The sequence below is a fragment of the Trichosurus vulpecula genome, chromosome 2 (genome assembly GCF_011100635.1).
Source record: "Trichosurus vulpecula isolate mTriVul1 chromosome 2, mTriVul1.pri, whole genome shotgun sequence".
NCBI classification, from domain to species: Eukaryota; Metazoa; Chordata; class Mammalia; order Diprotodontia; family Phalangeridae; genus Trichosurus; species Trichosurus vulpecula.
This window is the reverse complement of record NC_050574.1, coordinates 180,305,249-180,322,461: the sequence shown is the minus strand read 5'-3', so window position 1 is coordinate 180,322,461 and position 17,213 is coordinate 180,305,249. Positions and strand designations below refer to the sequence as shown.

Here is a 17,213-nt window from a genome sequence, read left to right as displayed (position 1 = left end):
AAATAAAACAATTGTAGACAATATAAAATACCTGGGAGTAGTAAATGATTATAGTAACCTTGTGTTTGACAAAAGTAAAGATTTAAGCTTTGGGGATAAGAATACACTGTTTGGTAAAAATTGTTGGGAAAACTGGAAAGTAGTTTAGCAGAAATTGGGCATAGACACCATTTACCAAAATAAGGTCAAAATGGATACCTGGCATAGATATTAAGGGTGTTACATAAGAAAACTAGAACAACATGGAACACATTACCTATCAGACTTAGGGACAGGAGATGAAATAATGAATGAACAAGAGATAGGGCATATTGCAAGATGTGAAATGGATAATTCTTACTACATTAAAATGTTTTTGTACAAATAAAACCAATGTAGTCAAGATTAGAAGCAAAGCAGAAAATTGGGGAAAAAAATTTTATAGACAGTCTCAGATAAAGGTCTCATATCTCAAATGTGTAGACAACTTTGTCAAAATTACAATATGAATCATTCCTTCAATTGATAAATGATCAAAGGACATGAACAGGCAATTTTTCAATGAAGAAATCAGAACTATATAGAGTCATAAAAATGCTCTAAATCATTATTGATTAGAGAAATGCAAATTAAAACAACTTCAAGATATTATCTCACACCTTTCAGACTGGCTAAAATGATAGAAGGGGGAAATGCCAAATGTAGGAGGGGATATGGAAAAATTGGGACATTAAAACACTGTTGGTGGAATTGTGAATTGATCCAACCATTTTGGAGAACAACCTGAAATTATGCCCAAAAAGTGACAAAACTATATATATCCTTTGGTGATTGGGAGAAAAGAACAAGAATTTATATGTTATAAAATATTTTTTGCAGCTCTCTTTGTGGTGGCAAAGAACTGGAAATTGAGGAGAATGGCTAAACTAGTTGTGGTATGTGATTGTGATAGATTGTGTAAGAAATGATAATCTGGTTCATTTTAGAAAAACCCGGAAAGACTTGCATGAAATAATGAAAAGTGAAGTGAGCAGAACCAAGAGAACATCATATTATTCTGAGTACTATATGTACTGAAATCAACTATAAAGGACCTGTGAAGGAAGATGTTATATACCTCCAGAGAAAGAATTGATAAATAGTATGGTTTTACATATATTTGTAAATCTGTGTCAAATTATGGCCTTCTCTAGTGTGGGGTGGGGAGAGAGGAAGGGAGACAGTGCCAAACTTAAAAGTACCAAAATAAATACAGAGAAAAATTTTTTTTAAGATTTCTTTATGTCTACCATAATAATGTTGAAGAAAATTCTTTACTATATAAGGCACTTCAAAAATTATAAAGTACTATACAAATGTAAATCTGCATTGTTCTAATAAAAGAGAGATGATGTTCAGCCTCTTTGTAGTGAAAAAGGCCTTGGAACAAATGAAATAAGGAAGGAGCTATCATATTCCCAAATCCTGGATTGTTTTTCATATTCTTTTGCTTTGATGATGACTTGGGAATTTAGATGGGTTCTATCGGCTACCTGGAATGCTTAGCATCGAAGTTTCTACAGTATTGTGGCTTATGTGGCAGCCAAGAATTCTGAGGTTGGCCAGAATTGGAAACTAGACAAACCTAGGAAGGTCTCAGCTTTGGGCAATCGGAAGAAGTCTAGACAGCTAGGTAGGATATCTGGAGAATTTATCAGCAGATAATTAGTGAAGACCCAGACAGATATCGTCATCATCATCAGGGAAGTTCAGCCTTGGGTGGTCTGTAGGAGCCTGTTGGCGGATGAGTTGCAGAAGTCCAAGAAAGCAAGCAATTAGGACTGAGAAGTTCTGGCAACAGACAGGTATCTTGCTAGATGAGCAGAAGTCCAGCATTTGAGATATTTAGTAGTAGGTAAGGAGTAGAGGTTAGTCAATAGTCAGGGCCTAGGATTCAGAGGCATTATTCCTGTCTTGTGGGAGACAGAGGATAGGGACCAACAGGAGCAAGGCAGAGCCTCAGTGGGCTCAGATGTACTAATGCACTAGGTAGCTCACCAAGAAAGAAGCTTGGGCTTGAATGTACAGAATAGGGACTGAAAGGGGAATGGGGGAGAAGCAAGAGAGATGAGAAGGTAGATACAAGCCAGGAGTTTGATTACAAGGAACAAGGCAATATCCAATCACTAGAACCAGGGCATGATGTCAAAGAGGAACCAGCAGAAAGGCACACATATGATGATGAGCTTCAGGATCCATGGCCCTAGAACCTAGGACAGAATTAAATATAGAAGCAGGGAATCAAACCCATTCGTTAAAACTTTGCAGAAGTGAAGAGAGAAATTGAGAGCTGTATGGTGTGTAACTGCAACACTATTTTTGTGTATTTTTGTTGTTATTAGGTCATTACAATCACCTCCAACTCTTTGTAACCCCATTTGAGATTTTCTTGGCAAAGACACTAGGGTGTTTTGTTGTTTCCTTCTCCAGCTCATTATCCAGATGAGGAAACTGGGGCAAACAGGGTTAATTGATGCACGGAGTCATACAGCTCTGCGTATTTTACTCTTTGGCAAATAGGTGGGGAGATAGTAAATGCACTACTTGGAATAAGCAAAGACTGTCTCACAAATACAAACACAGATTCAGTTGAGTTTATAAATTCTTTTAAAATGCAAACTTCTTGTGGAATCAGAAGTGAAAATAAGTTGCATTGCTATGAACAATGAAATACTGAAGATACAAAAAAATAATTCTGGGGGCAGCTAGGTGGCGCAGTGAGTAGAGCACCGGCCCTGGAGTCAGGAGGACCTGAGTTCAAATCCAACCTCAGACACTTGACACACTTACTAGCTGTGTGACCTTGGGCAAGTCACTTAATTCCAATTGCCCTGCCTTCCCCCCTTAAAAAAATAATTCTGATAAAAAGGGGCAGGAGAGCTGTGCAAAGAGATCTATGTCAATACAGAGGAAACAACAGCCGAATTTTAAAAGAGGTACAGAATATGGTAGTAAGGGCAGGTATTGAAAGATGAACTTGCAAAAGCATGGCACTGTTCACTAAGAATGCCACAAGTGAGTACTCGATTAAAGAGTGAACTGAAATTGCTACCTGAAAAATCTCATCACCATGCTGATATTCCCACTCCTTCCCACCTCCCTGAGCCTCCTCTCCCTCTGAAGGGCTTGAAGGTGGAGTACTAAACTTCTCCCATGGTTTTCCTTTAGAGAGGGCAGCATTTGGACTTTCCAGATCATTCCCTTTGCAGCTCTACTTGGTTTCAACTCCATAGAACAAGATGCTCCTACACCAGATAATCCCTGGTGTCCCTACCCCAGATTCCTTTTGTGTGTTGTACTCCCTCATTAAATTGATTGTAAGCTCCTTTAAGTCAGGGACTATCTTCTTTTTTATTTGTATCCCCAGCACTAGCACAGTGCCTGACATGTATTACACAATAAATGTTTATTGAATTGAAATGAACTAATTGCCTATTGTTATTTTTTTTAAATTATACTGAACTTAAATACCATAAAAGAACATTTCCATATACACAACAGAATGCAAAAAAGGAGGTTGTATATGAAACTATAGATCTGCATTTCATACCATTTGCTTTTCTAAGAGCATATGGTAATTCCATATTACTTTTAAGACTATCCTGCTTGAATATGCTTCTATCCATTCCCTTCTGTGCATTTTATTTTTAATTTATTTTTTAAATTTATTTTTATTGTAATATTTTATTTTTTTTCAATTACATGTAAAAGCAATTTTTAACATTTGGTTTTTTTTTAAACCCCTTCCTTCCCTACCTTCCCCCTTCCTAGAGAAGGCAAGCAATTTGGTATTATATATATTATATTAATATATATTATATAAGTCACACTATGAAAGAAAACAGACCAAAAAATACCAAGGAAAATAAAGTTATAAAAATATGCCTCTATTTGCATTCAGACTCCATCAGTTCCTTCTCTGGCGGTGGATAGAATTTTTCATCATAAGTCTTTTGAAATTATCTTGTATCATTGTATTGCCAAGAATAGCCAAGTCATTCACAGTTGATCATTGCACAATGCTGCTGTATATAATGTTCTCATTCTACTTATTTCACTTTGCGTCAGTCCATCTAAGTCAAATTTCGAGATTTTTTCTGAAACCATAGATAGCCCTTGTCATTTTGTATAGCAAAATAGTATTCCATCACATGTACTGCAACTTGTTTAGCCATTCCCCAATTGATGGGCATCCCCTCAATTTCCAATCCTTTGCCACTACAAAAAGAGCTTCTATAAATATTTTGATATATATAGGTCCTTTTCCTTTTTTTAAAAATCTCTTTGGGTATTGCTGGATCAAAGGGTATGCATAGTATTATAGTACTTTGGGCATAGTTCCAAATTGCCCTGCAGAATGATTGAATCAGTTCACAACCTCACCAACAGTCCTCTCCAACATTTGTCATTTTCCTTTTCTGTCATATTAGCCAATCTAATAAGTGTGAGGTGGTACCTCAGAGATGTTTTAGTTTGCATTTCTCTAATCAGTAGTGATTTAGAGCATTTTTTCACATGACTACAGAAAGCTTTGATTTTTTCATCTGAAAACTTCCTTTGATGATGTATCAATTGGGGAATGAATTGTATTCTTATAAATTTGACTCAGTTTTCTAAATATTTGAGAAATGAGGCCATTATCAGAGAAACTTGCTGTAAATTTTTCTCACAGTTATGATTACTGTGTATTTCCCTCATCCTATTTTCCCCATTTTCTCTCTCTCAGTTCACCTTGTTCCTCTTCAAAAGTGTTTTGCTTCTGACCACCACTCCCAAACTACCTTCTCTTCTATCAGCCCCTCTTTTCTTGTCCCCTTTACCTCCTATTTCCCTGTAGACTAAGATAGATTTCTATACCCAACTCAGTGTGTGTGTGTTATTCCCTCTTTGAGCAAATTCCAGTGAGACTAAGCTTCAAATGTCTGCTACCCCACTCCAGTCTTCCCATCCACTGTAAAAGCCCTTTTGTGCCTCTTTTAAATTTTCTATTCAGCTCTAGTCATTTCATCAGAAATGCTTGAAAGGCTTCGCTTTCATTAAATGTCCATTTTTTCCCTGAAGAATTATATTCAGTTTTGCAGGATAGGTAATTCTTGGCTGTGATCCTAATTTCTTTGCCTTCTGGAATATTGTATTCTAAGCTCTCTGATCCTTTAATGTAGTAGCTGCTAAATCTTGTGTTGTTTTGACTGTGGCTCTATGCTATTTGAATTATTTCTTTCTGGCTATTTGCAATATTTTCTCCTTGACCTGGGAGCTCTGGAATTTGGCTATAATATTCCTGAGAGTTTTCATTTTGGAATCTCTTTCAGGAGGTAATCAGTGGATTCTTTCAGTGTCTATATTGTTCTCTGGTTCTATAATATCAGGGAAGTTTTCCTTGATGATTTCTTGAAAGGTGATGTCTAGGCTTCTTTTTTGATCATGGTTTTCAGGTACTCCAGTAATTCTTAAATTATCTTTCCTTGTTCTGTTTTCCAGGTCAGTTGTTTTTCTGAGGAGTTATTTCCTCCTTTTAGTTCCCTCTTCAGGATGCTACTCCTTCCCTGGTATTGCTCTCCTACTTAAGTCCCTTTCCTCACCCAGGCCCCAATCATTTCTCTGTCAATTAGAGGTATTTTTACAAAACAAAAACAGTGGTCATTTATAGGTTCAACCCTCCTCTGTTCATGTCAGATAAAATGAGGTTCATATGATGCCCAATTTTCCACCTCTTCCTCTATGTTTGTTCAGGCTTTTCATACATCCCAGTTATGAGAATAACAAGTTTCATCCCCTTCTTCCTCCTTCTTTTACCTTCCCTTCTTTTCTCCCCCTCAGGTAAGAACAAATTCACCCCCCAGACCCTCTGTTTTTCTTGTTTACATTTATCAACCTCTTCTTTGAAGAAACTAAAATTTTGAAGGGAAACTTGTTTTTTCTCCCACTATTAGATGTTAGCACTACATCATCAGTCACCTCCTTCCAAATACTCAAATAAACTTACCTTTCTGTGTTTCTTTGGATTTATGTTAGTGTTTCAAAGTTCCTTTTCAGCCCTAGCCATTTAATCAGAAATGCTAAAAAAAAACCCCACTATTCCATTTCCATTTCCAGTTATACTCAGCTTTGAAGGGTAAATTATTCTTAGTTGTAAGCCTGTATCTTTTGCCTTTTGGGATTCCAAAGATTGCAAGAGCTCTCATTTATACTAGAAGCTGCCAGGTCTTGTGTAGTTCACTGAAACTTGAATTTCCTTCTTTATTTTTAATTAATTTTAGTTTTCAACATTTGCTTTTATAAAATTTTGAGTTCTAAATTTTCCTTCTCTCCCTGCACTCCCCTCTTCCCAAGACAGCATGAAATCTGATATAAGCTATACATGTATGATCATATTAAACATATTTCCACATTAGTCCTGTTGTGAAAGAAGAATCAGAAAAAAGGGAAAAGCCATGAGAAACAAAAAAAAAAAGAGAAAATAGTATGCTTCAATATGCATTCAGACTTTATAGTTCTTTCTCTGGACGTGGATAGCATTTTCCATCATGAGTTTTTCAGAATTGTCTTAGATCATTGTGTTGCTCAGAAGAACTAAGTCTAACAAAGTCTATTATCACACAATGTTGCTATTATTGTGTGTGTTCTCCTGGTTCTACTCATTTCACTCAGCATAAGTTCATACGAGTCTTTCCAGGTTTTCCTGAAGTCCACCTGCTCGTCATTTCTTATGGGACAATAGTGTTCCATTACAGTCATATACCACAACTTGTTCAACCTTTCCCCAGTTGATGGGCATCCCCTCAATTTCCAATCCTTTGCCACCACAAAAAGAGCTGCTATATTTTTATAAATATATCCTTTAACCTTTTTTATGATCTCTTTGGGATACAGACCTAGTAGTGCTATTACTGGATCAAAGGGTATGCACAGTCTTATAGCCTTTTGAGCATAGTTCCAAATTGCTCTCCAGAATGGTTGGATCAGTTCACAACGCCACCAACAATACACTAGTGTAACAACAATTTGGCTAGCAGCTGATGTAGGGGTGTAAGACCCAACAAGACCAGCAACAAGACCTGCCAGTACAGGTTCTTTGAACTGCTTTACTAAGGAAAGTAACTTTAAGGGGTTAACAATCTCACTTTAATCCAACATACAAATATCATTCACTTAGTTCAGGAGGAAAAGCCAGCACCCTTAACTTCAGGACAAGTACAAATAGAAATTACAAACATCAACAGACAGACCTTGTCTGATTCAAATCACAATTCAGAGTTACCAGGAAAGCATCAACATCTGGGTTTACAAGCTGGGAGGCTCTTAACAACAGCTGCCCAGAGTCTCTTCAAGTCACACACCACTCTTCCAGTGAGAGCCCCAAAACAAAATATCTGGGTTTCTTCAAGACCGAAGTGGCAGAGGGGCCTCTTAATAACGGCTACTCAGTCTCCACATCAACATTCTTCAAGTGCGTGAGAGCCCCAGACAAAATGCTAACCTCTGAGCTTTTATACCCTGTTCAGGGCCCAAAGGATTCACACCTAATCAGCAAAAGGGTGTGAGCCTGGGGCTTAAGTAAGACTTAATCAAAGGCACTTGATTACTTCAGCATTCTAAAAGAGAAAACAGTTAAAAAAAAAAAAAGGTCCCACCTTAATTACCAATACAACTAGTGTTCCAATTTTCCCACTTCTTCAACATTTATCATTTTCCTTCTTTGTCATGTTAGCCAATCTGATAGGTGTGAGGTGGTATCTCAGAGTTGTTTTAATTTGCATTTCTCTAATCAAAAGTGATTTAGACCTTTTTTTTTTCATATAACTCTTCATAGCTTTAATTTCTTCATCAGAAAACTGCCTGTTCATATCCTTGGACCATTTATCAGTTGGGGAATGACTTGTGTTCTTATAGATTCTTTCCCCCCTCCTTAAGCATTTTTTTTTTTTTAGTTTACAACACTCAGTTCCGCATGATTTTGAGTTCCACATTCTCATAGATTTAACTCAGTTCTCTATATATTTTAGAAATGAGGCCTTTATCAGAGAAACTGACTATAAAAAAAGTTTCCCAGGTTTCTGCTTCCCTCCTAATCTTGGTTGCATTGGCTGTTTGTGCAAAAACTTTTTAATGTAATCAGTTATCCATTTTGCATTTCATAATGTTCTCTGTCTCTTGTTTCGTCATAAATTCTTCTATTCTTCATAGATCTGACAAGTAAACTATTCTTGCTCTCCTAATTTGCTTTTAGTTTCACCATTTATGTCTAAATCATGTGCCCATACCTTATTTTGGTATATGGTGTAAGATATTGCTCTGTGCCTAGTTTCTGCCATACTGTTTTCCAGTTTTCCCAGCAGTTTTTGCCTGATCATGAGTTCTTATCCCAGAATCTGGAGTCTTTGGGTTTATCAAACAGTAGATTACTATAGTCATTGACCACTGTGTCTTGTGTACCTAATCTATTTCACTGATCCACTGCTGTATTTCTTAGCCAGTACCAAGTAGTTTTGATGATTTCTGCTTTATAATACAATTTTCAATTTGGTACAAATAGGCCACCTTCCCTTGCATTTCTTTTCATTAATTCCCTTTATATGATGCACCTTTTGCTCTTCCAGATGAATTTTCTTATTATTTTCTCTAGCTCTATAAAATAATTTTTTGGTAGTTTGATTGGTATGGCACTGAATATGTAAATTAATTTAGGCAGAATTGTCATTTTATATTAGCTCAGCCTACCCATGAGCAATTTTTTCCCTCCAATTATTTAGATCTAACTTTATTTGTGTGAAAAGTTTTTCTAATTGTGTTCATATAGCTGCTGGGTTTGTCTTGGCAGGTAGACTCACAAATATGTCATATTGTCTACAGTTACTTTAAATGGAATTTCTCTATCTCTTGCTGCTCAGCTTTGTTAGTAATATACAGAAATGCTGATGATTTATGTGGGTTTATTTTCTATTCTGCAACTTTGCTAAAGTTAATTATTTCAAGTAGTTTTAGTGGATTCTCTAGGATTCTCTAAGTATACCATCATATCACCTGCAAAGAATGAGTTTTGTTTCCTCACTGCCTTATTCTAATTTTTTCAATTTCTTCTTTTTCTATCTAAAGCTAACATTTCTAGTACAATACTGAATAACAATGGTTATAATGGATATCTTTGTTTCTTACTGGAAATGCTATAGCTTATCCCCATTACATATAATGCTTGCTGATTGATGGTTTTAGATAGATGCTACTTATTATTTTAAGCAAACTTCCATTGATTTTTAGATGCAGCAATGGCCATGTCCTGCTTGAAGCTTAGAGCAACTAACAGTTTCTCCTTGATGCTATGCCTAATTTCCCTCTTAGTGGTACTGAAGCAGTAGCCTCTCTGTCAGAATCTTTATGAGGTGGTCTATCAGATCACAGCTAGTCAGACTCAGAGAAAAGCATGAAAAAGAAGATAACCTTCCTATCTGGGTACAGTGTGTCTTACATCATCACTTGAGCCTGGCACAGTGTTAAATGGCTGGGGTGTGTCTCAAACATGTCAGCTTTTCTCTGCTGGCTCTGGGGTGCATGGGGGTTCCCATGAACGACACAAGGTGCTCTTCAAGGACCACATGTAGTTTATCACACAAAATATGGTGTCAGATGTCTCCCATGTCCCAATTGGGAACACCATTGTGTTCAATGAGTATTTCAGGGTTAGAATGCCTCTTATTCTGGGCTCGAACATGAGTAGCTCTTTCTGATCTACGCCTACCTTGGTGAGTATATACCACTTGTGGACCTCTACCCCTAACAACCTGATATTTGGGGCAACCAATAATGAAGCTTTGCACATTTTGAAGATATCTTCAACAATAAGGACAGTATCATTCAGAGCAAACTTTGAAGTTGCAAATTTAAACTTCTGAGATAGAGGTGGTGGTGCAGCATGTGGAAAGTGGGGTAAGAGGCTAATGTGCTCTGGCCAGGTCTCAGTTTCCCTTTGGTCACATTCCTCCACACTCTTACCTTCGGAAAAATAAAACTATTTTGGCAGCTAGTTGGTGCAGCAGAGCACTAAGCCTGGAGTCCAGTTGGACCCAAGTTCAAATCCAGTTTCAGACTACCCACTAGCTATGTGACCCTAGGCAAGTCACTAAACCTGTTTACCTTAATCCATTGGAAAAAGAAATGTGACCCAAAACCATATAGTTAAATCAGTGGTAATAATACTTCTTGAGGCTTTCTGACAAGAGGTATATGTGTATATATATAATTCAGACTACAGCTGAAAACAGAAGGCTTCATGACAAGGGTGCTGCTCAGTCTTCAGTAAAACCTACATACACCTCCACAAATTGTTCTTAAGCTCATGCATGATGTTCAAATGATCTCATCTTTTTCTCTTCTGGACTTATGACATGCAAATGGCACTCTGTAGGAATACCACACTGTAGTGCAATAATTTATTCCAGTCTTACGATCTCATCTTTTTCTCTTCTGGACTTATGACATGCAAATGGCACTCTGTAGGAATACCACACTGTAGTGCAATAATTTATTCCAGTCTTATCTTCAGATTTTAATTTCCTGAAGGGTGTCTTAGTATTCTCCACTGCCTGAGCCAGGTATCAAATACAGTAAAGTCAGTTAATCTTACACCATGACCACTATCACCCATAATCATTACACCGGCTCTTTAACTTCCTGGTCCTTTCTTTCAACTTCATTCAGACCATTTGTCCTCTACCACTACAGAAGACTTCCTATTCAATGCTGACTCCATGATCACCTCAACCCTGAATCACTAGCTTGATTCACTCTTGGGCTGCAGACCTGTCTGAGGAAAACAGTGAAGGCAGCAATATGGTAAGAGTGGGAAAATAATGTATTTCAAGTCAGAGAACCTCAAATCCTACCCATGCCACCTACAATGTTACATTAGGCAAGTCATTTCTCCAGATCCCAGTTTATCTGTAATGAGAAGGGTATAAATTAAATAATCTCCAACAAGAGTCCCTTCCAGCCCTTAAATATTGTCTGTCTTTTTTTATTCACTGTCAGCAATTGCTTTCCTTCAAATTTCAGTTCAAATACCTTCTCAGCGAAGTCTTTGTAGCACCCAGAGTATCTCTTCCTAAATTACTTTTTACTGATTTTGTACCTACATCTCCTGTTAGAATGTGAACTGCTTGAGGACAGGGAGTATTTTTGTCTTTATACTCCCAGTGTCTTAAGCACTTATTAAATTCCAGTTATGTGTTATCTATTAATATCTCACGCTCTTCCTTCTTGTCCCTTCATCACCCAACTTCCAAGGCCACCTCTCCAAGCTATATGACCCCTAAACCTTACCCCAGTCTTATCCCTACCTCAACTACCCACAAAAGTTGCTTATTAAATATATAACATGCCCTCCACCATTTTACCATCTCTCCCTCACTCATTTCTTCAAAGAAACTTCTCAACTGTCACATATAATCTAACCTCTTTTTTGCCAGATAACCATCTTTATGTTCTTATTTTCCCATCTGGATATTCACCACTCTGATCCTTTTTCATCTTCCTAGTTGAGGTTCTCATAACAATTAACACGTATAGAAAACTTTTAAGGTTTGTAAAATACTTTCCTCACAAGCCTGAGGAAGTTAGTACAGGACTTCTCACTCCTATTTTAGATATGGAAACCAATGTTCATAAAAGTTGAGGGACTTGGCCCTGGCTGCATTGAACCATGCTGTCTTCCATACTTGAATTACTACAGTAAGTCCACTAGGCTCCTTCACCCAGTCTGTCCCCTTCTAATCTTGCATATATTACCACATCTATAATTTGGCCCACCTTCCCAACACCTCATATCAGATTCTCAAGGCCTCTCTCCTCACACACCACATACTATGCTCAGTATCCTTGGTTGGCCTCTTTAAGTTCCTTTGCCCTTTCTAAGCCTCTACTAATCTTATTTTCAAAACTGAAACCCATTCGAGTCCTGAGTCCCAGTTCAGACTTTTCTGTAACTGGCTTACTTTCCTTGTAACTCCTATCTAGGACCTGATAGTCTCTCCAACTAAAATGTGAGACTTGAGAGCAAGGACTGTCAGACTTGTATTTCATGTGACAGCAATTTAAGTATTTTGAATATCCCACATTCCCCAGTGTGGTTACATTGTTACAGAATCAGTTCGATTGCATAAGTATATTTTAGCAAGACACTTTCAATCAGAATACTAAGAGCACTTTTACGTTCTTTATATTTTATACAAGGATTTAAACCATGGCCCCTTATCTGTCAATATTTACACGATAATGACCAGAACATAGCCAACATTTAATTCTTAAAACTGATGATTTAAAAATAGGTTTAGGGCTTCCAAAGCTTAAAGGCAATAAAGAGAAGAGCTGATATTGACACAATGTCAAACAAATGCAACAAATAGTAAACAAAGTTTAATATGGTCTCATGCGCCCTGAGGGAGGTGGTGCCCGATTTGGAGGAGTGATTGCTATATCCAAATAATCTCCTATTTGGAACTTCTGAGACTGTAGGGTCATGGAGTCATCCGTCCCCTTTCTGCCAGACATAGTACTGCCAATCTCTTTCACTCTGCAGAAAGGGAAACAAATTATTTAAAGTGTCAATTATTTATACTTAACTACTTTTAGAATATGTAGAAAAATTAAGGGTCTTCACTGGTAGACAAAGTTGGCTCTTACATATCTTTAAAATACCCCAAAGATGAGTTAGGCCATCTTATCTCTGCACTGGATAAGCCTTTAACCCCGATTATGTTGATATATAAACATAATAACAGTAGCTTAGTAACTACATTTATAGAAGTTACCTACCGATAACCAGGTCTTTTAAGGTCCGTAAAAACAATAGCAAAATTGAAGTGTGTACCCTTCTTTCGAGCTTCTGGGTAGACCTCTTTTACTAAGCTAGTCAATTCTTTCAAGGTTGCATCCATCCTAAGTGAAGAAAATTTCAATTTAATTGAATAAAGTAACAAATAATACTAAAGCCACTTATTTTAAACTAGCGACAAAAGGTAAACATTGAAGAGATCTTAAGTTGTTCTTGCTTTGTAACAGGCTTGTTTTAAACAGCTTTGCAATTCTTTGAACAGTCAGGGTCTTAAACACAAGTATAGTTTGAGAAATATTGGAAAAACTATTAATGAATTTACCCTCAGTGTATCGAAGGAAGTTTTTCGTTTTTTAATACAGTTCACATGGCCTAAAAAACAAACCACTTTTCCCAACAACTCTATGCATTTCAGGTTCTGGCAGTACTACTTATTTAAAGTTGTGTGACCCTGGGCAAATCACTCAGAATCATAGATTTATAGCTAGAAGGGACCTTAGAGACTATCAAATCCAAGCCTCCTCTTCTTTTAGTAATTTTTCTTTGTTGTTCTGAACTTAAAACACTAACCATGAGCATTTGTATAATGGTGAAAAAACAGAAAACAGGGATTGCACATGAAATTGTGAATCTCTATCATGTACAGTTTGCTTTTTTAGGAAGAATATTATAAATTCAACACATTATTCTCAAAGCTGTCCTGTTTCTCTATGTCTTCCTCTGAACCTCCTCCTGTTTAAAAAAAGGCCTTTAATAACCCTCTAATCTTTCTTTTCTTCTTTCTGGCCATCACTATTACTATCTTTTCCCTCTCCCTGCCATTTTTTTCCAAAGTCCTTTGTAACAAATAAGTATAGTCAAGCAAACAAACACTCTCTGATTCTGTACTTCAAGGCTACCACCTTTGTCACAGGAGGTGAGTAGATGATTTCATCATCAGTCTTCTAGAGTCAATTTCCTCAAATTCTTTATTTTTAAAGATTAGGAAACTGGAGCCCAGAAAGGTGAAATGAAAAGCACAATAATCACACAGGTCACAAGCTGAAAAAGCTAAAGTTTTAACCTTTATCTTCTGACTTAAATTCAATGTTCTTTCCATTCCATCACACACTTCTCCATGGCTTATTTCCTAATCTGCAGAACAGGGTTAGACTAGATAATCTAAGGTCCCTTCCAGCTCTAAATCTTATGATATTCCTCAAAATTAGTTCTCATCTGATAAATCGCTAGACGGCAAGTTTTATCTCCACTTGATAGATGACACAACAGGTTCAGAGAGGACCATGATTACAGAGCACTAAGTGATGAGACTGAAATTCAAACTCAGGTCTTCTTATCTCCCAAATCCATCGTTCTAAAATAACCTGTATTAACAATCTTTGTGAGAGTTATTTTCAGATCTCTTTTCTCTGTGACAGCTAATTCAGAAGCACACTAGGAAAGATATATTTTTAAAGTTTCACTGATGCCTTTTATTTTTATATCAGCTATTTCCAGATGTAATTTCTTCAAAAAAAATACTGGGTCCCTCCATAAGAAAGAAAAACAGTAGCAAAACTATGCTCAACAGCGGAAGAAACAGTCTACACCTTGAGTCCCCCTACCTTTACCAAAAAGAAATATTTCAACAATGACTCTTCAAGACAAATTTTAGTCATTGTAATTATTCACATCAACTTCTTTTTAGTTTTTTCATTCATATTACTGTAGTTGCATATGCTGTTCTCCTAGCTGTAACTTTACTCTGCATAAATTCATACAAGTCTTGTCGTGTTTCTTTCAAGTCTTCATAGTTGTCATTTCTTACAGGAAAATGATAATCTCTCTATATATATATAATTTGTGTAGACATTCCCTAGTCAATTGGCAACCTCTTAATTTCTCATTTTTTGCTGACACAAAAGGTACTGCTATGAATATTTTCACCTACACAGGTCTGACCTCCTAGGGAGTAATGGGATCACTCTTTTTGCATTGTTTTAGTTTTTTTCTCCACCCCATTATTGTGCCCGCCTTCCCACAACCCTGCCAACACTTGGAAATAACCTTAGTGGGGAAAGGGGGAGAATTTTGAATCAGGGAGACTGCTCAGAAACAACTCAGAGGAGGCTGCCATAAGGGCATAGGTACAAATGGGAGAAGGAGAGCGCCCCCCACTAAGCTCTCATTATTATAATGCCCTTTTATCAGACATTCAGCTTTTCTTCCCCCTAAACACAGTTTTCTAGTGTGATAGTGAGATAGACTCATTGCCATAGACACAGGGTGATGAATTTTGGGGGCAACAACAACACTTGAAAGAAAAAATCTAAATTACAAAAGGTGTTTTGAGGTCTGTGGTAGATGCACGACACTGAGAAAATTTAAGTTATTAATACTTCAAACATCTGCAATGTTAGTTCACAAAGTAATCACTACCAAACTTCACAGTTAACGTATGGAAGGGTAAAACTTATAGAACAGAGACTACAGGCTACAAAGTTAACTCCATTCAGTAAGTAATAAAAATGTGCCCTACTCAAACACAAACGAAAGGACATCAGCCTTTTCCATTTGGGTTCCCGATGAAAAGGAACTATGTGTCTACCGTAGGAAGTGCTGAATTTTAGAGTCAGAGAACCTTTGCTATCTGGGTGAACTCTGGTGAGTCAAAATGAGAATATTAAACTCTATGCCCCTCTGAATACTTGATATTCATCTTTTCTTTAAAACTGATATTCTATTGCATTCATATAACATATTTTGTTCAGCCATTCCTATATCAATTGAAAGCTAGTTTCCTGAGTTTTCCCCTACTCCCAGAGCATAAACAAACACATTTTTCAAAAAGCTTAAATCTTCAGTCGGAAGCAGGTGAGATTACATGGGTCAACACCCCACCCCCAGACTAAACCAGTATTTAAACAGTAATATTCAAAGATACCAAGATTCCATCCGATGGGGATAAGTTTTCCTGCTACAACAACCGGGGACTAAGATCTATAAAACAGGGGACGGGTTGTGACGTGGAGACCGAGGACTGAATTATGGATTTGGAGTTCAGAAGACCTGGGTTCAACTTTGACTTTTAAAACCAACCAAACGGTTCCTTCATGCTAATACACCAGGGGTACCTCCTCAAAGGTTAACCAATCAATCAATCAAGCATCTGTAACCGCCTACTCTGTGCCAGGTGCTTGTTAATGAGGCTCAAATGTTAAAAGTTTTGCAAATGTAAGCGTCTTTGGTTACTATTATTGGTCAAGGGGGCCACACTGATTAAGTCACAGGCCACAAGAGATTTCTGCAAGACGGGCGCATCTCTTCTCGCCCTGATGGTGCAAACCACCCAGACCATTCAGGGGTTACTCAGAGGGCTCCCTCAAAACGGTAATAAAACTGGTAACGTGGGCTAGGCGCTGAGCAGTCTGGGGCGGGGGTCGGAAGGGGCCTCACCTCCCCGAGGACCACCACTCACCAAGTGTAGATCTGCAGCTCGCTGGAAGGCACGTTTCCTCGGGAGAACTCTTCCACTCGGTGGTGTCGGCCGTTATTAGTGGTGAAGACCCGCAGGAGCAGCGGGCACGTCTGCGTGCGGGGGCGGAGAAGCGGAGACACGAGTGAGGGAGGAGGGAGGCTCCGGACCCGGCCGCCTCAGCCCGCGGCTGCCCCCGAGCTCCGCGGCCGCCCCCGAGCCCCCTGGCCGCCCCCAAGCTCCCCAGCAGGGGCCGCCCGCCCCGCCGCAGGCCGCAGCTCCCCACCCCCACCCACCAGGGAGGCCCCGCCTCCGCCTCCGCCGGAACCCCAGCGGCCCCGGGCCCTCACCTTCTCCCGGTCAATGGGCTTCTCGGGTTCCTTCTTAATTTCCTCCTGAGTGACGCGGGACTCCACTGCCATCTTCCTCCTTCGGCCTCCTAGACGCTCACTGTGACCTCCGACCCCGGCCGCGAGCATGAATGAACGAAGTCTCTCGCGAGGAGAATCTCGACAGACTTATAGGGAGGGAAGAGGCGGGGCAAGGCGAGGCGGCTCTTCCGCGCAGGCGCACGATATGACCAGGCCCTCCCTACGGCGCGTGCGCATCCGGTTCCGGGCGCCTTGAGTCGGTGGAGGGGCGGGTAAATGAATTCAGTGCTGGGGGCGGGGTCAAGGGCGAGGGCGTGTCCCGTTTACTCTTCTGACCCCGCCTTCTCGCCCCGCCCTTCGTTCTTACAGGTCCTTTTTAAATGACCCAGTTTTCACCCTCAGTGAGAAAATAACAAAATCCACAGAATGCGGAAGCCTTTTCTGGAGGTGTGAATTGCTAACCTGAGTTTATAACTAAGTTTCTTAACAAATGAAAGAATACAGTACCCGGTCAGTACCTTCCTCTTCTCCTAGTCCGAAAGAT

At 38.7% G+C, this 17,213-nt stretch overlaps 1 protein-coding gene across 1 annotated transcript; it reads right to left on the bottom strand.

Moving 5' to 3' along the window:
- Window positions 1–12,206: 12,206 nt before the first annotated feature.
- SAP18 (Sin3A associated protein 18) lies at window positions 12,207–16,852 on the bottom strand. Its single transcript, XM_036747265.1, has 4 exons — window positions 16,649–16,852; window positions 16,302–16,411; window positions 12,826–12,948; window positions 12,207–12,583 (listed from the first exon to the last, which is right to left on the bottom strand). The coding sequence occupies exons 1-4, from the start codon at window positions 16,775–16,777 to the stop codon at window positions 12,427–12,429; spliced, it is 519 nt and encodes a 172-aa protein (XP_036603160.1). The 5' UTR covers window positions 16,778–16,852; the 3' UTR covers window positions 12,207–12,426.
- Between the last annotated feature and the right edge of the window lie 361 nt (window positions 16,853–17,213).

What these genes read in the sequence shown, in the direction of transcription:
- SAP18 (XM_036747265.1), bottom strand. Translation starts at nt 16,777, where the DNA reads ATGCTCGCGGCCGGGGTCGGAGGTCACAGTGAGCGTCTAGGAGGCCGA. An exon ending in AGCCCATTGACCGGGAGAAG is followed by an intron (nt 16,412 to 16,648) that starts GTGAGGGCCCGG and finishes CCCCGCACGCAG; the next exon opens with ACGTGCCCGCTGCTCCTGCG. An exon ending in CTTAAAAGACCTGGTTATCG is followed by an intron (nt 12,584 to 12,825) that starts GTAGGTAACTTC and finishes CCCTTTCTGCAG; the next exon opens with AGTGAAAGAGATTGGCAGTA.